Genomic DNA, 27,676 nt, shown 5'->3' with positions numbered 1-27,676 from the left:
ACAGTACAACACACACTATGATGCTGTCTGTGAAAGAGAACTGGACAAACTCTTCTTGCTCCAAAATTTATATTTAGATTTTCAAGAGGATCTTTGTAAATTGGCTATAAGATTTTAAGTTATCTCTTAAAAATATAGACTTTCAGAAACCAGTATCTCTCAGAGAACGTAATAAGTGAGAGTGCTGGAATATGGAGTGCTACAATATGACTTTGTATGCTTTTTGTAATTAATATTGTAGTTCTGTCCTGTGGCATTATTATTTTGCTCTAAAATGCTAATGCTAACTTGCACACCTCACTGTACAATTCCTGAATAACATGATTGAGAATTTGATCTGTGTAAAATCTTTAATTCATATTGATTTTACTTTGTTTTTCAATCTCCCTCTCTTTTGCAGTTTCCCTCATGTCCATGACCTACACACAACACTGTGGCTGCTGGGCCTCGGTGTGGTCAGGCACTGTGCTTCGGACCCCGTGATAAACACAACTTGGTGTTGGACGTCATGAGCATAGTAATTCCACTGGGAGTTACTACACCAGATACTTCTTACTCTGATATGGCTGCTGGTTCAGAGTGAGTACTAAACAGATACCAGGGGAGGTTGGTTTTTTTGGTGGGTGTGCTGGGGTTTGTGGTGGTGAACTTCATTTTTTGTTTGGGGGCAGAGGGAAGAGATGAATATTTTGTTTTGCCAATGGGTGCGCTTTAAAGAAGTAACCTAGTGCAGGCCCTACATTAGCACTATATTTAACACTGAGGAACATACTGTGGGACTTTGAACAGGAATATCCCTTTTTATGCAGACCAAAGGTTTTCTTTAACTACTGTGCTGTTTTACTTGTGTTGTTGTATCATATATTACAAATTATTTGGTAACTCTTAACTTCTTCCACCTTCCTCCGTTGACCACCCTCCTCCCCTCAACCCACCAACAGCTGTTCCTGATTGACTTAAGTGGTTTATATTTATCTGAATATTCTCCTATTTAAAAGTATAGACAAGTTAGCAGCTGAACAACACAGCCATGCTTCAGCCTCAAGACTACCTGTTAGCAACACTACATTAGATCAGCCAGTATACACAACAATTAATATTGCAAACATGCAATATATTATCCAGAACTCTCCTTGCTTCTCTCACCAGCCTTCACTCCTGGCCTCAACTCCAGGAGCAGCTCTGCCTGCTTTAGATGCTGGACTTCGGTACTTCCTGATGACAGGAAGCCAACTTCTTCCATTCCTATTTAAACCAGAACCTTTTGTCCCACCCAACCTCCTACTTCATTCAAGTGCTCCACTCTGTTCCCTAGCTCTGTTCCCTGCTTAGTTGCATAAACCCTTTCCCCATGCTTCATTCCTCATCTGACTACCTTACATGCTCACCCATATCTCGGTCTTCTCTTTAACCAAAACAAATCAGATCCTCTACAATGCATTTCATTAAAGCCAAATTGAATGTGCAGTACCTCCTTATTCATTATAAGGAAGATTAGGTGTTAGAATCTGAAGTTGTAATGCATGGCTATTGGTTTGAGGTTCATATCAGTACTTGTGAATGCACCACCTATTGCAAACTTAATTTTTGACCACCCTGGTTTGTCAAATCCATGTCAAACAATTCCCTGCTGTATTGATTTTTTTTTTATGGTTGGTATGTTTTTCTCTGCTGCTCTAGAAAGCTCACTAATCCTTTCAGCTGAGGCTGCTCTGAGAGGAGAGCAGAAAACAAGAAGCACCCAATAAATTTACCTCGGGTTTTTTTGCCGTTAAGCTGATCATATAAAAACCTTCTCTTGTAATGTTCTATTCTAGTTAATTACTTTGATCATTTTCAAGTAATATAACTGTTCAAAACCAGATGCTGCACTCGAGTCTATGAAAAGCATCTGTATCCCTGAACCTTTCCCTCATCTTTTATACACAGCTTTTGTCTGAACAAAAGGTTTTGGAACACATATCCCTTTCCCTCAATGATTATAAGATGCATAGGAAATTAATATATCACCCTCTTTCCAATGCAACCTGAATCCGAATATAACCCAACTGATGAGATTTAAAACAAAAATACCTGGAAAAACTCAGCAGGTCTGACAGTATCTGCGGAGAGGAATACAGTTGACGTTTCGAGTTCGTATGACTCTTCATCAGAACTAAGGAAGTGGAGAAATGAGGTGAAATATAAGCTGGTAGATTGGGGTGGGACAGGTCGAGCTGGATAGGGGGCCAGTGATGGGTGGAGGCAAAGAAGGGATTGCCAAAGATGTCATAGACAAAAGTACAAAGGGGTGTTGACGGTGGTGATATTATCTAAGGAATGTGCTAATGGGGACATTAAGGGTAGCAAGCAGGACAAGCTAGTGGCAGATGGCCCTAGTGGGGGTGGGGGGGGGGGGAAGGGATCGAAATGGGCTAAAAGGTGGAGATAAAACAAATCGATCGAAATAAATTTAAAAGTAGGTGGGAAAAGAAAAAAAAATATTTTTTAAAATTATAAATTATTGGAATAAGGGGGATTGGAAAGGGGGTGGGGACGGAGGAGAGAGTTCATGACCTGAAATTGTTGAACTCAATATTAAGTCCGGAAGGCTGTAAAGTGGCTAGTTGGAAGATGAGGTGCTGTTCCTCCAGTTTGCGTTGAGCTGAGATTTAGATATCCTGGCTGTCAAGGTCCTCTGTGATAGGAAGCATAATGACCAATAGCAAAAAATTTGAATGGCATGAAAAGGTCAATGGCTCATTTTGAAAAATCTCTCCCACCAAGATGAAACCAAATTAAAAATTCCCATTTTCCTATCAACCATTTTAAATTTCCTCTAGATAGAAAAAGGAAACTTGGCTGGTGATCACTCTGTATTAAAACTATTCAGTAGGCCTGTTTTAGGTGGAAGAGGATATTACATATTTACAAAAACTGAAGGCTGTGTTTCTTCTCAATGGTCCTGCCTAAATCCAGCCTAATAAACACAGTCAGTGCTTAGACACTGGTGTGTATGGTACATCCTGCTGTATTCACTGTGACAAACTCTGTACCTGAAGCAATGGGCATTTTATTCCCAGTTAATATTGGTTCTATTCAAATGTCTTATCTTGTTGCTAACTCTGAACTTTAAAGGAGGGAGTGGGTGTTCTAACTCCAGAGTTAATATTGTCAGAATCTTGTTTAAATTGTGGTGGGGTTGGGGGGGGAGGTTGCTGAGGAATCAGTATAAACTGGATATAGTACTAAATTTAGATAAATTCACTTTTAATCAGGGACTTGGACTAAGATGGTATAGATGTCCAATTACAGTCAGCGTCAAGTGCTTATATGTGAGAGATTTATAAATAGTTCTTATGGCTACATTGTTCAGTAGTCAGTATCATGGGGCTTCAATGTTTTGTGTTTGGGGTGAAGAATGGTGTTTGTATTTGGGTACCAAGTTGATATCCATGATTCGTTAGTAGTCAGTGTGTTTGCTTTATTCTGCAGTCCCTAAGAGTTGTTTGGCCTGGCTTGTTATTTTGCCTGTGTGTGCAGAATCTTGGCGGAGCTCCTGAGTCTCATCTGGTGCCCTTTCATCTGGAGAGCAGTGTTTAAAATCTCTGTTTTTGGATTCTTTCTCAAGTATGTTGATTGTCCAAAAATGCTTTCTGGAAACTTTTCAGTGAACTTTGTGTTTGGCTGTTTTTGTGTTGTGCAACTCGCAGAATCACGGAATGTTTACAGCACAGAAGGCCATTCGACCCACCATATCTGTGCTGGCTTTCTGAAGGAACAGTTCACCTAGTGCCATTGCACCACCTACTCCCTGTAGCCTTGCACATTCTTCGTTTTCAGATAATAATCCAATTCCCTCTTGAATGTCTTGATTGAATCTGCCTCCACCACACTCTCAGGCAGTGCATTTAGATGCTAACCACTCACTGCAAGAAAAAGTTTTTCCCCATGTTACCATTGCTTCTTTTGCCAATTACCTTCATTCTCCAATCTTAACTCTTGCAGACAAATATCTGCTTTTATGTTTGAAAGGGTAATCCCATATTTTTGCTAGGGGCTGTTGGAGTACAATTTACAAGAGTATTTCTTTTGTGCTGTCTGGTAATTTATTTCGCATAAGTAGACATTGGGGTATTGTACATAAAATAATAGAAAGTAAGTTTATGAACATATGAAATAGGAGCAGAATTAGGCCATTAGGCCCCTCAAGCCTGCTCTGCCATTCAATAAGCTCATGCCTGATCTGTTTTGTGTTTTGAATTCTACATTCCTATTTACTCCTGATAACCTTTGATTCCCTTGTCTAACAACAATCTATCAACCTCCGCCTTAAAAATATGCAATGACCCAGCATCCACTGGCTCGCTGAAGGAGCAGGGACTTGGATTAATTTAGTTAAGTTGTCCAATTACAGTCAGTGTCAAGTGGTTATATCTGTGTCAGAGTGTTCCAAAGTAGCACAACTCTCAGAGAAAAAAATTCTCCTCATCTCTGTCCTTAATTTTAAAACAGTGCCCCCTAGTTCTGGACTCACCCACAAGAGGAAACATCCTTCCATATCCACCTTGTCAATACCTTTCAGGATCTTATATACTTCAATCAAGTCACCCCTTACTCTACTAAACTCCAGTGGAAACAAGCCCAGTTTGTCTAACCTTTCCTCATAAGACAGCCTGCTCATTCCAGGTATCAATGTAGTAAACCTCCTCTAGATCACCTCCAATACTTTACATCCTTCTTTAAATAAGGAGACCAAAACTGCACTTAGTATTCAAGATGTGATCTCACCAGTGCCCTGTATAACTGAAGCATAACATCCTTACTTTTATGTTCAATTTCTTTCTTAATAAAGGATAGCATTTCATTCCTTAATTATTTGCTGTACTGCACACTAACTTTTAGTGACTCATGCACTAGAACACCTAGATCGTTTAAGTAATACTATGCTTTTTTTATTGTTCCTGCCAAAGTGAACAACTTCACGTTTTCCCATATAATACTCCATTTGCCAGATTTTTGCCCACTCACTCAATCTATCTATATCAGCCTGTAACCTCCTTATGTCCTCTTCACAACATACTTTCCTACCTACCTTTGTGTCATCTGCAAATATAGCTACTTTGCCTTCACTCCCCTCGTCTAAGTCATTGTTATAAATTGTAAAAAATTGAGGCTCCAGCACAGACCCTTGCAGGACTCCACTCGTCACATCCTGCCAGTTAGAAAAAGACCCATTTTGCATACTCCCTGTTTTCTGCCAACCAGCCAATCTTCTATCCATGCTAATATGTTACCCTATACACCATGAGCTTTGATTTTCCACGATAATCTTTGATGTGGCACCTTAACAAATGCCATCTGGAAACCCTAGTACTGTACATCTACAGGCATAACAAATGCCTTCTGGAAATCCAAATACTGTACATCTACAGGCTCCCCTTTATGCACAGCACATTTTACTCCTTCAAAGAGCTCCAATAAATTGGTTGAACAATAAACTTTGCAACATTTATTTAAACTGTTAATTATTATTACCTTTTATGGTGCTCCTCAGTCTGTTTTGAGGCATACCATGCAGTAGACGCGTGAGAGGGCCTGTCAGCAGGCCCGAGCTTGTGATACTGTGCAACAGTACATTGGGATGTGCTTGAGCACAGTTTAAGAGACCAATAGCTTTCTCTATATTTACCAGCCTGAATCCTAAAATCACTGTGCGGTGACTATTGAAGTTGTATTCCTGCATCCTTGCATAGCCCATCGGTATCAAGTTTCTTTTCCCTGCTAATCACAACTTTTTCTCTTCTTAATGAGAGAATTTGTGGTTTGCAGATCTGCTTAAAACAAAATTAGAAGAGTATGTTTAATTTTTAATGGATTCATTTTAGTTTATAGGTTAACTCCAGCTTTCACTAAAAGCGCAAGTTTCAGTTTCAATGTTTATCTTCTAGCAAGAACCTTTGTATTATTATTTGGATATCTAAGCTTGGTATCCAAAACTTTTTACAAATTCCCTAGAAATGCCCTTATGTTTTTAGTCTGTCGAATGTCTTGGATCAATCTTCATCTAAAAGTTCTACAAAATTGTTGCAACAGAATGTCTTGTTCAGTAGTATTAACTGGCAGCCTCTTACTAACTCCTGCTCAATGCCTCCCTCCCCGACCTTGCTGCTCGCCGCCTCCTTCCCTGATCCTCCTCTCCTGCTCATCTTCCGCTTGTTGACCTACCCTCTCTCTGCTTTGCCCTCCCACTCGGTGCCTCTCTCCCTAACCTTCCTACTTACCGTTTCCCTTTCCCAAATCCTTGCTGTAAGCAAGGGCTCAGGAGAGGGGCGGCAAGAGGGAGGAAGCAAGTGAGGGATTGAGAAGGGCAGTGAGTGGATATTTGAGGAGAGAAGTGATGAGCAGGAGAATTGGGGAGGGAAGCAGAGGGTGCGTACTGTTTTCATTGCGGCACAAGGTAATGGAGCCGGGGGAGAGAGAGAAGAGGAAGGAGACACTGGAGATTGAGATCGGCTCAACTAACAGTCTTGAGTGGCAGCTGAAGACTTTGGGAAGGTGCCTGCTTGCTGTTTAGTTTCAGGGAATCAGCTGGTGCACATTAGTCAGGCTGAGTGATAACTTCGGGCTCCAGGAACTGACACAAATGCATTTTGGCTGTTATTACACCTGATTAATCATATCCGCTTGGGTCTCGTCCGTTAATTTCCTGTTGCGGGGGAGTCTATCAGTTCTTTGCTCATGGGCTAGAGTGGCAGCAAACCTTATTTAACCATCAGGATGTGCATAGCTGCAATAATTAAATGCTTGGTACCTGATGGACTATTGCATAGCTTAGAGGGAACAATGTCTCTCATTCTAATACACTTTGGAGAGTACAAGCCCAATGTATTTAGCCTTCCATCATAAGGTAGCCCTGTCACCGAGGAACAAGCTCAGTGAATCTTTGCTGTACTGCATCCAATACAAATATATACTTCCTTAAATATGGAGACTAAAACTATGTGGCGTACTGGAGGCGTGGTCTCACCAAAACCTTGTACAATTGCAGCAAATCTTCAGTTCTTGTACTCTAATCCCCTTTTAATAAAGGCTAAAATGCCTTTTTCCTTCCTAATTGCTTGCTGTATTTGCATGCTAACTTTATGTTCCTTGTATAGGTACACCCATGTCTCTGTGAATATCAACATTTAAAAGTTTCATGTCTTTTAAAAAGTATTCTCCTTTTCTGTTCTATCAAATTAGTAACTTCACATTTCCCCACCAATACTCTTATCTGCTACCTTGTTGCCCACTCACTTAACCTGCTGCTATATTTTTACAGACTTTTTGTGTTCTCCTCCACAGCTTACATTCCCACCTACCTTTGTGTTGTCAGAAACTTGGATGCATTACTTTCGGTCTCTTTATCTACATTATTAATATAGATTGTAAATAGCTGAGGACCAAGCACTGATTCTTGCAGCACTTGCTAGTTACAGCTTGCCAACTTGAAAGCCACTGTCTATCCCTACTCTCTGCTTCCTATCCATTAATCAATCTTCCATCCATGCTAATTTATTACCCCCAACTCCATGAGCCCTTATCTTGTATATTATCTTTTGTATAACACCTTATTGAATGCCTTTTTGAAATCCAAGTATGCTACATCTACTGGCTTCCCTTTGTCTATTCTACTAGATGCATCCTGAAAAATCTAATGATCTTGTCAAATACAATTTCCCTTTAAAACTTCCATGTTGACTTTGTTTGATCATACTATGATTTTCTAAGTGCAATTTTTAAGAATTTCTTAATAGATTCCAGTATTTTGTAACAATTTTACATCAGGATAACTGGTCTGTAGTTCCATTTTTTTCTTTCTTCCTCTTATCTTGAATTGTGGTGTGACATTTGCAAACTTCCTATCCTTTGGGAGAGTTCTGAAATCTAAGGAATTTTGGAAAATCATAACCGGTGCATCACTATCTCTGCACCAACCCTTTTGGAATCCTAGGATGTATGCCATATTGTGCTGAGGATTTTTGGCTTTTTAATTTCTTAAGCTTCTCTAATAATTTCTCTCTGTTGATAATTAATTTAGGTTTGTCACTTTAATTAGCCCCTTGGTTACCCTTTATTTCTGGTATATAATTTGTCTTCTACCGTGAAGCCAGAGGCAAAATATTTGTCAAGGTCTCACCATTTCCACATTCCCCATGACAACTACTTCTGTCTCTGCCTCTAAGTTACCAATGTTTACTTCAGCCAATTTTTTATGAGACCAAAAGACGCAGGAGCAGAAGTAGACCATTTGTCCCATCGGGTCTGCTCTGCCATTCAATGAGATCATGGCTGATCTGATAATCTTCAACTCCACTTTCCTGCCTTTTCCCCAAAACCTTTGATTCCCTTACTGATTAAAAATCTATCTGTCTCAGCCTTGAATATACTTAGCGACCCAGCCTCTACAGCCCTCTGTGGTAAAGAATTCCACAGATTGACTACTCCCTGAGAAAAAAAATTCCTCCTTATCTCTCTTTTAAGCGGGCACCCCCTTACTCTGAGCCCTAACTCTCCCACAAGGGGAAACAACCCCTAAGCATCTACCTGTCAAGTCCCCTAAGAATATTCTGTTTCAATAAGGTCGCCTCTCATTCTCCTAAACTCCAATGAGTACAGGCCCAACCTACTCAACCTCTCCTCATAAGAAAATCCCTTCGTCCCTGGGATCAGCCTAGTGAACCTTCTCTGGACTGCCTCCAATGCCAGTATATCTTTCCTTAGATAAGAGGACCAAAACTATTCACAGTATTCTAGGTGTGGTCTAACTAGTGCCTTGTATAGTTTTAGCAAAACTCCCCAATTTTTATACTCCATTCCCTTTGAAGTAAAGGCCAACATTCCATTTGTCTTACCTATTACCTGCTGAACTTGTATGCTAGCTTTTTGGGATTCATGTACAAGGACCCCCAAATCCCTCTCTGCTGCAACTTTCTTCAGTCTTTCTCCATTTAAATAATATCTCAGCTCCTCTAGTTTTCCTGCCATAGTGCATAACCTTACACTTTCCCACATTATATCCCATCTGCCAAGTTTTTGCCCACACACTTAACTTGCCTATATCCCTCTGTAGACTCTTAGTGTCATCCTCACCACTTGCCTTCCCACCTATTTTTGTGTCATTCACAAACTTGGCGATAGTACGTTCATTTCCCTCATCCAAGTCATTAATATATATTGTAAATAACTGTGGCCCCTGCACTGATCCCTGTGGCACCCCATTAGTTACAGGTTGCCCTTCCAAAAATGCTCCCCCCGTATCCCAACTCTCTGTCTTCTATTAGTTAGCCAGCCCTCCATCCATGCTGATATACTTACCCCCAGCACCATGGCCATCTTATTAAGTAGCCTTATGCGTGGTACCTTATTGAACGCCTTTTGGAAATCCAAATATATTACATCTACTGGTTCCCCTTTATTTATCCTGCTTATTACCTCCTCAAAGAATTCTAATAAATTTGTCGGGCATGATTTCCCCTTCGTGAAGCCATGCTGACTCTGCTTGATTAGATTATGCATTTCTAAATGCTTTGCTCTTACATATTTTATAATAGACTCCAACATTTTCCCAATGACAGATGTTAAGCTAACTGGCCTTTCGTTACCTGGTTTTTGTCTCCCTCCCTTTTTGAATAAGGGTGTTACCTTGGCAGTTTTCCAATCCTCTGGGACTTTTCCAGAATGTAAGTGTTCTTGGAAGATTACTACCAGTGCATCGACCATCTCAGTAGCTATTTCCTTTAATATCCTATGATACAAGCCATCAGGTCCAGGTGACTTATCGGCCTTTAGCCCCATTAGTTTCCCCAGTAATTTTTCTCTAGTGATAGTTATTGTATTTATTTCCTCCTCTCCTTTTTTGTCATGATTATTTATTATTTTTGGGATGCTATTCGTGTCTTCTACCGTGAAGACTGACGCAAAGTATTTAATCAACTCCTCTGCCATTTCCTGGTTCCCCATTATTATTACCCCAGCCTCATTCTGTAAGAGGCCTATATTGACTTTAGCCTCTCTCTTCCTTTTTATATATTTAAAGAAGCTCTTGCTGTCTGTTTTTATATTACTTATTAGTTTAGCCTCAAAGTTTATTTTCTCCCTCTTTTTTTTGGTGGTCTCCTGTTGGTTTTTAAAACTTTCCCAATCCCCTGGTTTACCACTAATCTTTGCCAAATTGTATGTTTTTTCTTTCACTTTGACACTACCCTTAACTTCCTTGGTTAACCGTGATTGGTTTCTCCCCTTCCTACAATCCTTCTTCCCCAGTGGGAAATATCTTTGTTGTGAGTCATGAACTATTTCCTTAAATGTCTGTTATTGTTCATCAACTGTCTTTTCTGCTAGCCTCCTTTCCCAGTTCACTCCAGCCAACTCTGCCTTCATTCCTTTGTAATTACCCTTATTTAAGTTTAGCGCAGATGTTTCTGAACTAAGTTTCTCACTCTCAAACTGAATGCTAAATTCCACCATGTTATGGTCACTGCTTCCTAGAGGATCTTTTACACTGAGATCATTTATTAAACCAGCGTTGTTACTTTTCCTTTTTATCCACTTATAGAAACAGATTGTAAGAAATTTTACATTCCTGGCTAGTTTATTCTTGTTCTTTTTTTTCCCTTTTTATGAACATTTTGGTCACCTTTTGCTGGTTTTAAAACTCTCCCGATCATCAGGTTTACAGTCATAGAGCCATTTACAGCCATCGAGTCCATGCCTGGTTTTTGTGGGGCAAACCAGTCAAGCCTGCTGTCTTGCTCTATCCCCAGAGCACTGTTAAGTTTATTTTCTTTAAGTTGCTTGCTAATATTCTTCGTAACATTATAAGCCTCTTTCATGCTGAGTTTTTGTTTTTTAATGGAACATATTTTTGTTGACTATTTTGCATCATTTTTAAAATGTTTCCCACTGTTTCTTTATCTCCGCACCTTTTAATTTATTTACTCAAACTTTGTTGGCTCTCCCCTCCTACCTGTGCCAGTGGCCTTTTCTAAGTTTAAGATTCTTGTTTTTGACTGGAATATGTCCCTTTCAAACTTAATATGGAATTCAGTTGTATTAAGAACCCAAGTGCTTTGTTTGCTTTTATATTCTTATTTTCTAAGGATTGTATAACCTTAATTCCCCTGCCAAAATGTACCACCTAGCACTTACCTATATTGAAATTTGTTTCCCATTTACATGCCTGTTCTGCATGATTATTAACATCTTATAATTTGTTGCAATCTTCATTAGTATTAATTGCACCCCCAGATTTGGTGTCTTTTGAAATTTTGAAATTGTACCTGTTTCTTTTTCTTGAGCCTCTGCAGCCCATGTGGTGTAGATACACCCACAGTGCTGTTAAGAAGGGAGTTCCAGGATTTTGACCCAGCGGACTTTGAGCCCAAATCATTTATGTAGATGGTGAGCAATAGTGGCTTCGGCATTGATCCCTGTGTAACACCACTTTCCACCTTTGGCCGTTCTGAGTAATCACCTGTAACATCAACTCTTGTTTTTTTGCTACTTATTCCCTGGCTCTGTGTGCTCTGATCATAATCATGAATCTGCTAGGCGGGACCTTATTGGTGACATTTTGAAAATAAGTCTGTTATAGAGTACCTAATTGAAGGCCACTTGAACATCCCAAGTATATCACATTTACTGCATTACTGTTTATTCTTTCTGTTACAACTTTGTAGGTGCAATAATTTTGGTTATGTATGACCTTCCCTTCTGAAAACTGTGTTGACTATTTTGTATTGCATTCTGTATTGTAATTTTAAAATTGATTGCTAATACAGCAATCATTATGGACCAATAAAAGCCCTATGCTTTTTTTATATTTAGTCATTCAAGGGATGTGGCTATGTTATGGCACAGCCGATGGTAAATGCTGAGTTGCTCAAATCCCAGAGGGAAACTTGAAACAACTGCCACGACGTGTTTTCCAATTTGTATACATTTTGAGATGTGTGCCTTGAATTCAGTAGTAATAAGACCGTCAAGTTTTATAGGTTTTTACAAAACTAGATTAAAGTTATTAATAAGAGAAATGATTTTAAGCATATACATATAATAGTAGTAATTTGTAGACATAACTTCTAAATCCCCTACTTAATCTGACTCCCAGTTAGACTTTTGTTAAGGCAACAGTAAGACACACAGATTTTAAAAGACCCAGGCGAAAGAACATGATACCCTGACAATCTAATTCAAAGTGAGTTTCCTTAACTTCAGTTCTTTGCAAGCAGCAGCTTGAGGTGTAGATGCTGAAGGCTTTTCACACTTGTTAAATCCTAAAATGCCTACCCTTATACACAGCCTTCACTCCTTTATAAATATTTTCCCCTTTGAATACAAATTCCCATTGTTTCACTCTGTCTTTGGACTTAACCTTTCTGATAATAAAAATCTCTCATAGTACTAAGTTTTACCAGTGATCTTTGGAATCTGGCCAGGTGACACATTTCTCTCCCTCTTTTAAAAACAATCTAGTCTGGTTCATTTAAAAATGCAAATGTTCCCTTGACACCTATGTTTACCTGCTTAATATTTAAAACTTACCACATGAAAGACTTCAGCCTTTAATACAATTAAGTCTCCCGCTCTCACATTCTCTCTCTCTCACACACACACACACATATATATATATATATATAAAATGGCCTCAATTTTTCAGTCGGCGCGCGGGGGAGGTCGCAGAGCCAATCACTGCTTGCAATCGGCTCTGTGCTGCCATTTTATGCGGACAGGCAAATTAAGGCCCACCCAGCGTAAGACATGAACCGTAGCGCTCAGCACTACCTGTGTGGGTAGGGGGAGGAGAAATAGTTGGGGCCAGCATTCTTTTGCGCATTTGTGTAAAAGAGCACTTCAATCTCCCTGAGGCATGAAGCTGCTTCAGGGAAATTGAATCGCTATTGAAATCATTAAATAAACGGATTAAAAATGTATTTAAATATGTCCCCTCACATGAGATGGGGCATGTTTTTATATTTAGGAAATTTAAAAAATTTAATTAATAAAAGCTTTAGGAAAATTCATCCCGCTCATGGATGAGATTTCCTAGAAATCATGAAAGCAGCTTGGCTTTTTCGCCTGCCCGTCAACCTTAAGGTTGGACAGGCAGCGTTAGCAATAACATTAATTACTTCCTTAATGGCCTTAATAGGCTGTTTAAACATTGGTGCAAGTGCAGTCCACTCCGGCCTGCGCCCACCGAACAAAACATCACGATTACATCGGGACGCATGCCCTATGTCATCGTGTCTCATTTTACCTGTCGGACCCGGCCCCACACACTGACTGAAAACTTCAGGCCTATGAGAATTAATATATCTTCCTGACAGTCTATTGCTGGCTTGGCCAACATGCATTCCTAATTGCCCTTGAGAAGGTGATGCTGAGCTACCTTCTTTAACTACTGCAGTCCATGTGGTGTAGGAAACCCACAGTGTTGTTAGGGAAGGAGTTCCAGGATTTTGTCTCAGTGACAGTGAAGGAACGACGATGTATTTCCAAGTCAGGGTAGTGAGTGGCTTACAGGGAAACTTCCAGATGGTGGTGTTCCCATGTGTGTGCTGTCCATGTGCTTCCAGATGGTACCAGTTGTGGGTTTGGAAGGTGCTGTCTCAGGAGCCTTGGTGAGTTCCTGCACTGCATCTTGTGGAGGGTACACACTGCTGCCACTGTGCGTCAGTGGTCGAGAGAATGAACCTTTGTGGGTGGGGTGTGAATCAAGTGAACTACTTTGACCTGGATGGTGTCAAGCTTCTTGAGTGTTGTTGGAGCTGCACTCATCCAGGCAAGTGGAGAGTATTCCATCACACTCCTCACTTGTTCCTTATGAATGGTGGCCACGCTTTGGGGAGTGAGGAGAAGAGTTACTTACTGCAGAATACCTAGCCTCTGATCTGCTCTTGTAGCCACAGTATTTATATTGCTAGTCCAGTTCAGTTTCTGACCAATGGTAATCCCCAGGATGTTGATTTATGTGATACTGGAGTTTAGATGGATTTGTACTGGTGAGTATCTGCTTCTGTAACTGTTACTTTACTCTAGGCAAGTTCATTCAGTAGACACGCTGGATGTTATTCCAATATGAAGTGCCCAGATAAGACCCAGAGCTTCCTGTTTACACTATTTCTATAACAAGTGTTTTGACAAATCGTGATAGATAAGATTCTATTACAGGGCTAGGCAACCTAGTGATTGGAGCTTCTTTTTTATGACAATTTCTGCAAATCAGCTGCATTTAGGAATATGTGGTGATGTTAGCTTGGTTTTGCAGCATGTGATATACTGGCGTATGTGCCTGCCAGTGACTAGGCTTTTTACTTTACTGTGAGGTCTTTATGCATTTTTGATCATGTAACTAGATTCTCACAAGACGGTGATATTAGTGGGATGATACTAACTTATGAATTTAACAAGTATCCATTACTCAAAGAATTGGTAAGGATCGAGAAACAGCTTGAATGATGCAACATGGAGAAGTAAACCAGTAGTACTTGTAATTTCAAGAAAGAATCTGCATTTATTTAGTGCCTGTCATAACCTCAGGATATCTTAATACACTTCACAACCAACTATTGAAGTGTTATTACTGCTGTAATGAATGGAGACAGGGCAGTCAATTTGCACACAAGGTCTCAGACAGCAATGCTACAGGTGATAATTACATTGTTTTGGTGACACTAATTGAGGAATAAATATCATCCAGGACACAGAACTCCCCTACTCTTTTTCAGTAGTGCCATGGACCTTTTATTTCCACCTGAGAGGCCAGGCCAGGTCTTTGTTTAACATCTTATCTGAAATGCTCTACCGCCAACAGTGCAGCACTGCCTTGTTGGAATATGAGCTGCGATTTTACACTCATATCCTGGAGTGGGCCTTGAACTGCCAACCTTCTTTCTGATCTCAAGATGCAAGTATATACTATGAAAAAAATACTGAATAATCATTTTACTTGAACCCTGTCTTTAATAACATAATGTTTAGTTTATTTCACATGAATCAAAACCTTTATTGCCCTAAGTTGTCCTTGTGATATCTCAGATTTCTTAACTTGCCAAGCTGCCCTGCCCTGTTCTCGTGCACCCATTGACACAGGCTACCAAATTAGTTGGCTGCCACCTGCTGGCATAATGAAGGGGATGTCATTCAAATAAATGGCCTTCAATACTACTGTTGTCAAACTTGGACACCTACAGAAACTAGGCCCTGTTTGAATTGCAGACCAGTACTCTCATTTCCAGATGTAGCTTGATGTTTCAGCCCGTACTTAGAAAGATGAGTTAGCTAGTTTATGGGTAAGCAGCCTGGCTGGATGTGACCTGAATCTGACTAGCAACACACTGGTATAATTGGAGAATAGCATGAATGGGCAGAAAACATGGAAGATCCACCTTTAAAGGGTCTTAAGTTATATTATGTAAACTGTAGGAAATGGATTAATGCAGTGTGTGCTTTTTAGAAGTTGTATGCTTAATTTTGGTCTGTCCTTTCTACAACTCCTGGTGAACCAGAGTGATTGGCTCCCTAAATAGCCAGGAGGATACATCCCTAAGGCTTAATTTGGATGAGGCAAGACCCAAGGCTTGTCTTGGCTGAATTTGTAGTTAGGTGACTGACTTTATGGACAATAAAAATGTTTAAAGTTTTCTTCCCTACTTTGAAATACCTCACATGAAATTGGGAGCCTGCCACACACGCATCACAGACATATGAGGAAATAATTTAGGGTGTGTGAGGGAAGGCCCAGCCTATGCTCACCTGACAGTTTGAAGTCAACCTTGCAGGTGGCACATTTTGCTAAAGTCTCTCATGAAGACCTCAATTAGTCAGTTGATTTAAACCTGGTAGGCAACATTAAACTTCATGTTCTACATGGCAAAGATTTACATAGATCCCATGCGCAAGGCCATATATTTGTATATAATGAGGAAATCTGAATTTTGATGCAACAACTGCTGTGAGGGATTACTGGAGGCTGGATATGAGAACACACTCCTACATCCAGTGCTCAGTGTTTACCAAGTCGCTGCTGAATTTCCACACACTCAGTGGCCAGCCCACCTGTTAGCATGCTTTGATGTCAGTTCAGATTATTGTCAGCAGCAATTTGTATTTATATAGTGCCTTTAAGTAAAATGCCTTGATGAGTATCATAGAAGTGGTGCCTTAAGGAGGGAATTCAGATCTTGGGGCCTAGCCATCTGAAGGCATGGTTGCCAATGGATGGAAAAATGAAATTGGGGTACACAATAGGTCTAAATTAGTGGAATGCAAAGATTTTGTAGGATAGATAGGGAGATGCAAGATCATGGAAGGGTTTTTAACAAGGATGAGAATTTAAAAATTGGTGAGATGTAGGACCAAGATCCATTGTAGGTTAGCAAGCACAGAGGTGATGAGTGAAAGGGCTGTGCGGGTCAGGATACGGACACCAGACTTTTGGATGAGCTCAAGTTTATGGAAGATTGAAGATGGGAGGCCTGCTAGGACAGCATCAGAATAGTAGAATTTGGAGGGAACCAACAAGAGGGAAAAACATGCATCACCTCATCCTCACCAATCTGCCTGCCACAGATGCATCTGTCCATGACAGTATCAGTAGGAGTGATCACCTCACAGTCATTGTGGAGATGAAGTCCTGCCTTCACATTGAGGATACCCTACATCGTGTTGTGTGGCACTACCAGTGTGCTAAATGGGATAGATTTGGAACAGATCTAGCAACTCAAAACTGGGCACCCGTGAGGCGCTGTGGACCATCAGCAGCAACAGAATTGTACTCGAACACAATCTGTAATCTCATGGCCCGGCATATCCCCCACTCTACTATTACCATCAAGCCAGGGATTCAATCCTGGTTCAATGAAGAGCATAGGAGGGCATGCCAGGAGCAGCATCAGGCATACCTAAAACTGAGGCATCAACCTGGTAAAGCTATATCACAGGACTACTTGTGTGCCAAACAGCATAAGCAGCAAGTGATAGACAGCGCTAAGCTCTGCAGTCCTGCCACATCCGCAACCAATGGATCAGATCTAAGCTCTGCAGTCCTGCTACTTACAGTTGTGAATGGTGGTGGCCAATTAAACAATTCACTGGAGGAGGAAGTTTGTGACGGTGGAGGACATTTTTTTTCTGACTTCAGCCTTCACAATATTTGCTTGGATAAACGTTTTGGTCATCCAATATTGGATGTTAGATAAGCAGCGTGACAAATCTGATGCAGTGCCGAGAGAAAGAGAAATGTTGATTGGGTGAGAGCTGGGTGTTGTCAGTATACACGTGGAATCTCATGATATGTTTTTGGATGCTGTCGCCGGTGGGGGCGTGGTGCTGGGAGTGGCATCATGTAGATGAGAAATAGTCAGGATTAAGGCATCAGTGTTTTCATCTAGCTGGTCCTGGGTAGATAAACACTGGGAAGCCCGATACTGATATGCTACGCAGTTTAAGCTTAAACTTCTCCAAAAACCCTTATTTACATTGCTGGAAGCGGGTGATTACTGAGAATTGTGTTTTGCCATACTTTGCCTAACCTCTTGGACTTGATTAAAGTAGGGTATGATACAAGGGAGAGCATAGGGAGTGATTTCATATCAGGCAAACATAAACTCTAACTGTATGAATTGTTCAGTAGATTATTTTGAAGACCATTAAACAGAGTGAATAGTTTCCACATATGTCAGAAAGGTAAAATTCCTAGTCTCCCGATCAGTTTCTATGCCTTGCATTTAACAAATTTGAGCTGTCAACTGCTTTGATGATCTGCATCTCGTGTATTAAGCCCGATGTACGGAACTTGTGCTCGACTCTCGGGATTTATATTGCAATGTGGATAGGGAGAAAAGAGGTTTGTTTTCTGCTTAAATTAGTTTGCTTGAAGTGGAATTTACTAATGGGTAGTACATTTAACATGCAGAAGCAGCAGTTTTCACAATGTTGCTGTTTTCTGTAACCTGAGTTGTGGGGTGAATGAGAATTAAAAACAGATGAGAAGGTTAATTGAAGCAGGATGTCATGATCAGGTAGAAAAATGCCACATTTTATTTTGCTGTTGGTGACCTCTGCTGGTGTAATATAGAATAGATTTTTTTCCCAGTATAAGGCATGTGGAGAGGTACCTCTGTTCCTATCTTATTGTGCATTTAGCGGGAGAGGGGTGTATTAAAATTTATAATAATATTTGACTATCAGCCTCCTACCCTTTGCAGTCAATTTGTGTATTTACATTGTTCCCTTCCAAACCTCAGGATGTCAGAAAGCACATTACAGTCGTTTAAGTACTTTGAACTGTACTCACTGTTGTAGGGAAACTATAGCAACCAATTTGTACACAGATAGTTTCCAGATAATCTGTTGTTAGCAATGTTGGTTGAGTGATCAATATTGGCCAGGAGACAGAGAACGCCCCCGCTTTTCTTTGAATTGTACCATGATTTATTTTACATTTGCCTAAATTAAGCTTTCTTTGATGTCTGACTTCTAAGATGACACCTCTGATGCACTGAGATGTGAGTCTATATTGTTCTCAAGTCTACGACCTTTGACTTTGATGCAAGCAGGCTAATGCTGAGCCGAGACAAATACTTCAACATATTAACAATAGGTACAGTAGCATGGTGGTTATGTTACTGGGGCCTGAGCTGATGATCAGGACACGAGTTCAAATCCCACCACACAGCTGGGGAATTTAAATTAATTGAATTAAATTAATCTGGAATGAAAAAGCTAGTCTCAACATTGGTGACCATGAAGCTTCTGTATTGTTGTAAAATTAAACCCACTAACGTCCTTTAGGGAAGGAAACCTGGTGTTTTTACCCACTCTGACCCCCAGCGAAGTGGCTGACTCTTAACTACTCTTTGAAATGGCCTAGCAACCTGCTCAGTTGTATCCAAGAAGGCAACTTACCACCGCCCACCTTAAGGGCAGTTAGGAGTGGAAAATAAATGTAGTCCTTATTAGCAATACCCACATCACTTGAATAAATTTTTAAAAAGCATATTAGCCCTGCTTTACAATTCCTATTTGCTACCGTGTTTCCTTGGTTAAAGAAGAGGGGAGAGAAGGCATGATGTGCCAAACTGTGGCAGCTGGACTAAGGGAAGGGTGAAAGTTCCATTTGATGCCCAAAGGATTAAGTACTGGTAAGAAAAATGAAACTTCTGAAGAATCAATAGAATTGCAAACAAATGATTTTATGACTTTGGTTTTATTTTTTTAGCCCAGAGTCGGTGGAAGCTAGCCCTGCAGTTGCTGAGAAGAACAGCTATCCAAATCACAACTATGGGAGCGCACAACATCACGGGTATAGAGGCCTGCCTTACGCAGTAAGCGTACAATTCTATTTCACTGGACACTATGCTATACCCATATTCCTGCCTGGTTGTGCAAACAAATTGTAGTTGATCTGAAAGATAAGAAAAACATTTTTGCAGATACATGAAAGGACATTGCTTCCCAACAGCCAGGTGAACATTTGTGTCCCAGAACTCTACGTATGATGTAATTAGCCCTAGCTGGCACTGTTAGACAAGATTAAGGAGTGTGAATTGGGGAAAGGTAGAAAATTGGATTAAAAAGTACTTAAAGGGGAGGAAATGCAGAGTAGGAGTTAAGGGGAGTATCTTGAGAGTGATTACTTTTGGGTAGCAGTGCCCCACAGGACCTGCTTTGAGATTGCTTCTGTTCACTGCAGGCCAATGATTTGGATGGAGGCAAAGAAGGAGTAGTATCCAAATTTGAAGATGCTACTGAAGTAAAGGCAATGTAAATAATTCTGAGGATCAAAGTAAATTGCAAGTAATTGCAAAGTAAATTTATAAAGTGAAATGGGCAAAAACAGTGTCTGATCAAATTCAGTGTTACTAAATGAAAGATGGTAAATTTTGATTAAAAAAAGGTAAGAATTATACTTTGAATGGGAGGAAAACTGAATGACACGGAAGAGCAAAAGGATTTGTGGGTTCAGGTTCACAGGTGTTAAAAAAAGCAGAATGGACAAGGTCATTTAAAAAAAACAGTGGCAAGTTGGGTTCTATGGCAGGAGGTATAGGTTATAAAAGTTGAAATGTTAACAGTGAGTCAATATAAAACTGTATGCAACCATTTTTTGATTCTCTGAAAATTTAGGACTTTAGCTATGGTCTTCCTGTGTCCAGTTTTGGGCTTCACACAGGAAGAGTAAAGAATAAATTACTCAGAATCATTTGGATGCTGCCACGCAAAAGAAAATATAAAGACAGATTGATCACCTGGGGCTGTTTTCATTAGAACTGTGGAGATTGTGAGGTGATTTGAAATGCTTAAAACTATGAAGGAATGGGTGAGTAGAAAATATAAGAGAACAAGGTGGGGTGGACGCAAGATTAAATTTGAAAGATTTAGGGTAGATAGCAGGAAAATGTATTTTTACACACAATGTTTGTGAGGCTGTGCAATGCAGTTAATAATAGAGGTAAAGACCATGTCAGCAATTAGGTTGGAAAACTAGTTGAAGGAAAATAAAATAAAGGAATATGAAGTCAGGATGGGTACATGAAGTTAGAACTACTGCTTGTGTGAAAGATAAACGCCAACACGGATGGGAACAGGCCATTCAGCCTAACCTTTGTTGCAGTTTCTATGTAATGCTATGTGCACTATGTGATCTGATGTATTTTCTTGCGAAATTAGAGACAATCTATAGAGCCCAGTTGACATTCATTTTCAGCTGCATGAAGACCAGAGGATGCACTCTGATGATGTTGATGTCAGACAGAATAGAAACCATATTCACCATCCAGTATTACTGTCCTGACTAATCTGGAGCTGTCTCCCTTTTCTATCTTTCTATGTTGTTAGATCTATATTGTGGAATTCAACACTCTCTACAGATGTGAATTTAATATATAATTGCCAAAACAGATCTTCAACACACTTATTGCCCAACATCTAGTAAAAAATGCTAAAGTATGCTGACAAATTTTCATAACAAGTATGCTGTAATCATTAAAATTTTCACATTTTCTATTGTGTACTTAAACGAACAATAGCACCGCTAATGGCTCGGTGAGTAGCTGAGCTTACAGTCCAGAAAGGTCTGAGGTGAATGCCTTTCATTGTGGTTATGTCATCGAATTATTAATCCAGAGAATATGTGTTCAAATCCCACATGGTGAATGGAGAGTTTAAATTTTTTTTTAAAAGTCTGAAATAAAAAGCAGGATTCCAACTCTGATGGCAGCCCTGTAGTCCCTGTTATAGAGTTCAGATTAGGACAGTATTGGTTCCGGCTGTGATGGTGCTCCTGGCATGAGCGAATAATCTCTTGAAATTCAACATCAAGGCTCATGGATAAAAAATGCATACTTGGCACTATAGAACTATACCCCAGCAAGGTGAGTCAACTGGCATGAGAAAATAAATAGAATAAACCATTTATTCATCTGTAAACAGAACTGTTTTCCTGAGCTAATATACAGCACTATAATATTGAAACCTAAATTTTTGACACTTCCTATTTAATAAATTGCAGTGCCAGGCATTTAAAACCTCAGCAGACCTAGAAGATTTTAATGACTCAATTCAAAACTTGTTGAAATCACACATGACGTAAAAGTGCTATTCATTAAAGCTGCATGTTTACAAAGGACAGTTACTTTGCAAAGATGCTGGCCCAAAGTAGATGTTTAATTATTATGGGTCCTATGTGCATGGAAACTGTTTAAGGCAAGTGATAATTCCATGCTTCCCAGGAAACAAAGGAACTAGGAAATCAGAGTTGATTTTAAAAACTGGAATCAGCTAATAAATAGCATAGCTTCAGAGATTAATAAAGATGAAATAGTTGAGGAAATTATTTCAGATTAACATTAGGAACAACAATTGCAGAAACAAAATTGAGAATCCATCTTGTAAAGTTATTTAGTCTAAAATACAGCATTCTGATGAACAGTGGTCATGGTTATATTGGAGATTACGGAAATATATTTGAATTTTAATTTAATGATAAACTTCACGAAAAGTGAACCTCTAATTAGGTTAGCATCTAAATACCTGGTTTAATTACTTTGTAATTCAAGATTTACTGCCTCTTCCTGAAGCACATACTAGATGAATTGATGAGCATACACCAAATATCTTGCCATTCAAGCCAAAGCACAATTGTAATGTCATAATCACTTAGGAAAGCACCAAACCTTTACATTATCTGTACCCCAAACTACTGTTTTTTTTAAGATTACATTAATCTAGATGTGGTTGAGTGAAATACTCAGCTTTGCAAGTATTTGAACCTTATATTTAATGTTTCAAATCATTGAATGATATAACTTGAAAGCACACCATTTGGCCCATTGTGCCACTGCCAGGTTTTTGAAAGGGCTTTCCAATTAGTCCTACACCCTGCTCCTTCTCCATAACCATCATATATTTTCTTTTACTTTTTGAGTATTTATCCAATTCCCTTTTGCAGAAGACATAAGTGCTACCAACTGGCCAAGCTGACACTTAAATGCATTTTATAATACTTACTAATAAAAGATTGGGCACAGGGAAGCGGCTGTACCTATACTGTCATTGATTATATCATCTTGTTTCTGATGCTAGGTACTCTACGTGTCTTTCAGTAGTTAATTTTGATCTTTGTAATGTGTAGATTTTAAGAAACTGAGGGGCAGGAAACATTGATTTATGTTACTCATGCCAAGTTGAAATGTATGAAACCATACTGAATGGGATTGTTGGATATATTTCCTTTGAAATTCACTGAGAAAGCAGACCTTTGTGCTCTCTTAAGTGCACACCCCATCCCCCAATCCATTCCATTTCCTGCTGCTTGAATTGTTTTCTGAGCTACCTAGTATAACACGTTGGCGTTTTACTCAACTATATTGGTAATGTGACGATGAGTCCTTATTGTGTCCTCCTTGTTGATTGGCAGATGCCAAACAAAATCACAATTCTTTAGTTATGAGAAACTTAACCACTGCAAAAGGGAAAACTGTTCATCAAAATGCTGTCTCTGTCCATAATCACCAGGAGCCAAAGTCATTCATACAATTAAGTGAATATATTTTGTGTTCACCCATACTTCAGTATTTGCCTTCAAAAGTCAAAAAATGTTACCTGGTGAAAAGGGCAGCTGTCTTGGAACTTTTGTCAGTTTTATGCTTTCTGGTTAATTGACTTCTTCAGAAATCATCAAATCAAAAGCCCAAATGGAACCCATATCACACTTAACACACTTATGGTGCTGCTAGGTGTTCAAGCAAAGCTACGTATTTTAGTCCCATTTCTCTACCTTGTTCTGTATTGTTTCATGTTCTTCCTTATTGCTTTGGGTGAAACATTCTGCAGGTTTGAAAAGCTTGTAAATCATTATCTCATTGTTGATTTGGAACATTCTCCTCTTTTATAAAAGGAAGACCCATGTTTAAGTATTCATGAGGAATCAATTATTTCCCTTACAAGCATATATGTCATGAGATTTTCTTTCTCCCATGTTTATAATCATTTGGATTTCCTAAATCTTTATGAATTGAAACCTACAACATTGTATCTACAGAATTTCAATATAAATTGAATGGTTTCTGCTGTCTTCAATTACAAATGGTCTGCCAAAAAGTCACCAACCTGAAATGTTAACTCTTTGGGCTAGATTTTCATGTTAGGCTTGGGATATGCGAGTTTGGCCATTTCGCAAGTTCAGAAACCTGAGCCCATCACCTCAGCGTATACCTGCCACGCTTTCGTCTCCTGGAGACATTTTTCAAGTCTCAAGCTAACGGCAGAGGCAGACTGGTTATTCGGCCTGGTCGAGCTGTCCAACATAGTTTTTATGCCCTCCCACCCTCACACCTCACCCTCCCCCATAACTCCCATACACCCCCCCCCCCCCTCCCAATCCCCTATGATAGCCTACATCCCCCAAGCCCTCTCATACCCCCCATGTATTCTCAATAGCCACTCACCCAGTACTCAGTATCCATTCTGGACAGACCTCGGGATATCTTTGAAATGGACATTTTTAAAAATAGTAAACTTTTAACAATTTAATAGAGCTGACATATTCAAAAACACTTCATACTGAAAAAAACTTATCCTCAATAAAACCCATTCAAAAAATGTAAATCCCCTCACATGGTCAAGCTTATTTATCTGCTTACAGCATCAAAGACAGATAATCACTTGATAGCCTCTTAAAACTGCCAATCAAAATGTGAACACTGCCCCCTGCTGAGATAAATGGTTCTGGATCTTTTGAAACTTAGCCAAACATTCATAATAGCCACAGCTGTCAAAAAACCTGGATATGTCAATAGCGTAGTATGTTGAAATTAAGACACCAGGTAGTCCTTTTTAAAGCTGCAAATGCTGTTCATTTCCATTTCAAAGTAGATTGCCTAACAATCAATGGAGTGTAAAAATAAAAACAAAAAACTGCGCATGCTGGAAATCCGAAACAAGAACAGAACTACCTGGAAAAACTCAGCAGGTCTGGCAGCATCGGCGGAGAAGGAAAGAGTTGACGTTTCGAGTCCTCATGACCCTTTGACAGAACTGATTGAATGTTAGAAGAGGGGTGAAATATATGCTGGTTTAAGGTGGGGGGTGGGGGGGTGGGGGGGGGAGGCGGGGGGAAGAGAAGTTGGGGGGGTGGTGTGGTTGTAGGGACAAGCAAGCAGTGATAGGAGCAGATAATCAAAAGATGTCACAGACAATGGAACAAAGAAGTGTTGAAGGTGGTGATATTATCTAAACGAATGTGCTAATTAAGAATGGATGGCAGGGCACTCAAGGTACAGCTCTAGTGGGGGTGGGGTGGAAAGACTAGCCCGGAATACAAGATTTAAAAATAATGGAAATAGGTGGGAAAAGAAAAATCTATGTAAATTATTGGAAAAAACAATTCCGGCGTGACATTAGTCGTCTCAATTTCTCTTCTCCTCTCACCCATTCTAATCTGTCTCTCTCTCTGAACTTACTGCACTCCGTTCTCTCAGGTCCAACCCCAACATTGTCATCAAACCCACTGACAAGGGTGGTGCTGTTGTTGTCTGGCGCACTGACCTCTACCTTGCAGAGGCTGAGCGTCAACTCGCAGACACTTCCTCCTACCTCTCCCTGGACCATGACCACCCCACTGAACATCAAGCCATTGTTTCCAGGACTGTCACTGACCTCATCTCCTCTGGAGATCTTCCACCCACAGCCTCCGATCTGATAGTCGCCCAACCTTGGACGGCCCGCTTCTACCTCCTACCCAAAATCCACAAACAGAACTGTCCCGGTAGACCGATCGTGTCAGCTTGTTCCTGCCCCATGGAACTCATTTCTCATTATCTTGACTCCCTTTTCTCTCCCCTTGTCCAGTCCCTTCCCACCTACATCCATGATTCCTCTGACACCTTACGTCACATCAACAATTTCCAGTTTCCTGGCCCCAACCGCTTCCTCTTCACCATGGACATCCAATCCCTCTACACCTCCATCCCCCACCAGGATGGTCTGAGGGCCCTTAGCTTCTTCCTCGAACAGAGGCCCGAACAATGCCCATCCACCACTATCCTCCGTCTGGCTGAACTTGTTCTCACACTGAACAATTTCTTCTTTAACTCCTCTCACTTCCTCCAAATAAAAGGTGTAGCTATTGGTACCCGCATGGGCCCCAGCTATGCCTGTCTCTTTATGGGATATGTGGAACATTTCTTGTTCCAGTCCTACTGTGGCCCCCCTCCCACAACTCTTTCTCTGGTACATCGTTGATTACTTCGGTGCTGCTTCATGCTCTCGGCGGGACTTGGAAAAATTTATTAATTTTGCTTCCAATCTCCACCCCTCGATCATTTTCACATGGTCCATCTCTGACACTTCCCTTCCCTTCCTTGACCTCTCTGTCTCAATTTCTGGCGATAGACTGTCCACCAATATCCATTATAAGCCTACCGACTCCCACAGCTACCTCGACTACAGCTCCTCACACCCTGCTTCCTGTAAGGACTCCATCCCATTCTCTCAGTTCCTTTGCCTCCGTCGCATCTGTTCTGATGATGCTACCTTCAAAAACAGTTCCTCTGACATGTCCTCCTTCTTCCTTAACTGAGGTTTTCCAACCACAGTCGTTGACAGGGCCCTCAACCGTGTCCGGCCCATCTCCCACACATCTGCCCTCACGCCTTCTCCTCCCTCCCAGAAACATGATAGGGTCCCCCTTGTCCTCACTTATCACCCCACCAGCCTCCGCATTCAAAGGATCATCCTTCGCCATTTCCGCCAACTCCAGCATGATGCCACCACCAAACACATCTTCCCCTCATCCCCCCGGCGGCATTCGGGAGGGATCGTTTCCTCCGGGACACCCAGGTCCACTCCTCCATCACCCCCTACTCCTCAACCCCCACCTATGGCACCTCCCCATGCCCACGCAAAAGAAGCAACACCTGCCTCTTCGCTTCCTCTCTCCTCACCGTCCAAGGGCCCAAACACTCCTTTCAAGTGAAGCAGCATTTCACTTGCATTTCCCCCAACTTAGTCTACTCCATTCGTTGCTCTCAATGCAGTCTCCTCTACATTGGAGAGACCAAACGTAAACTGGGCGACTGTTTTGCAGAACACCTGCGGTTTGTCCGCAAGAAAGACCCAAACCTCCCTGTCGCTTGCCATTTTAACACTCTACCCTGCTCTCTTGTCCACATGTCTGTCCTTGGCTTGCTGCATTGTTCCAGTGAAGCCCAACGCAAACTGGAGGAACAACACCTCACCTTCCGACTAGGCACTTTACAGCCTTCCGGAGTGAATATTGAATTCAACAACTTTAGATCTTGAACTCCCTCCTCCATCCCCACCCGCTTTCCATTTTTCCCCCTTCCTTTTGTTTTTTCCAATAATTTATATAGATTTTTCTTTTCCCACCTATTTCCATTATTTTTAAATCTTGTATGCCGGGCTAGTCTTTCCATCCCACCCCCACTAGAGCTGTACCTTGAGCGCCCTGCTGTCTATTCTTAATTAGCAGAATCGTTTAGATAATATCACCACCTTCAACACTTCTTTGTTCCATTGTCTGTGACATCTTTTGATTATCTGCTCCTATCACTGCTTGCTTGTCTCTACAACCACCACCTCCCCCCACCGCCACCGCCTTAAACGAGCATATATTTCACCCCTCTTCTAAAATTCAATCAGTTCTGTCGAAGGGTCATGAGGACTCGAAACGTCGACTTTTTTCTTCTCCGCCGATGCTGCCAGACCTGCTGAGTTTTTCCAGGTAATCAATGGAGTGATTAGCTTTTTTTAAGGTTTTAGTTTATCCTATATTTCAACAGCAGAGCCATTTTCTCAAAGCTAAAGATCTTTGTACATTTAAATCTCAGTCAGACAAGAAGATTTCCCAGCACATTTTTCTGCAGTTTAGAATGCATTATGGCACTTTTTTGGGAAAGGTACTTTAATGCATGCCAACACTTAGACAGTGATGTTGCTGTAATGGTCAACTTATCTTTCAAAGACAGAGCCCTAAAAGATCAATAACTGCATTAAAAACACGTCCATATTGAATACAGGATCTATAGTGACCTTTGAAGATATCAAAACGTTTAACACTTACCTGTCAGCATGTTTCAGACTTGTCAGTAGGCTTCCCCAGTGGTCACGAACTCTCGAACCTGGTGGG

General features: G+C 40.6%; 1 protein-coding gene across 17 annotated transcripts in view; it reads left to right on the top strand.

Annotated features, from left to right (window-relative positions):
* The window catches only part of setd5 (SET domain containing 5), a 175,017-nt gene that overhangs the window by 47,442 nt on the left and 99,899 nt on the right, over nucleotides 1-27,676 (top strand). For all 17 annotated transcript variants that reach the window (XM_041191279.1, XM_041191275.1, XM_041191276.1 and 14 more), the window contains 2 exons: nucleotides 401-579; nucleotides 19,247-19,352. In XM_041191279.1, the coding sequence (XP_041047213.1) occupies nucleotides 509-579; nucleotides 19,247-19,352 (177 nt within the window). In that variant the 5' untranslated portion in view covers nucleotides 401-508. The remainder of the gene's footprint in view (nucleotides 1-400; nucleotides 580-19,246; nucleotides 19,353-27,676) is intronic.

The sequence above is a fragment of the Carcharodon carcharias genome, chromosome 7, assembly GCF_017639515.1.
Source record: "Carcharodon carcharias isolate sCarCar2 chromosome 7, sCarCar2.pri, whole genome shotgun sequence".
NCBI lineage: Eukaryota > Metazoa > Chordata > Chondrichthyes > Lamniformes > Lamnidae > Carcharodon > Carcharodon carcharias.
The sequence above is the reverse complement of the archived record's forward strand: the minus strand, read 5'-3'. Positions and strand labels throughout refer to the sequence as shown.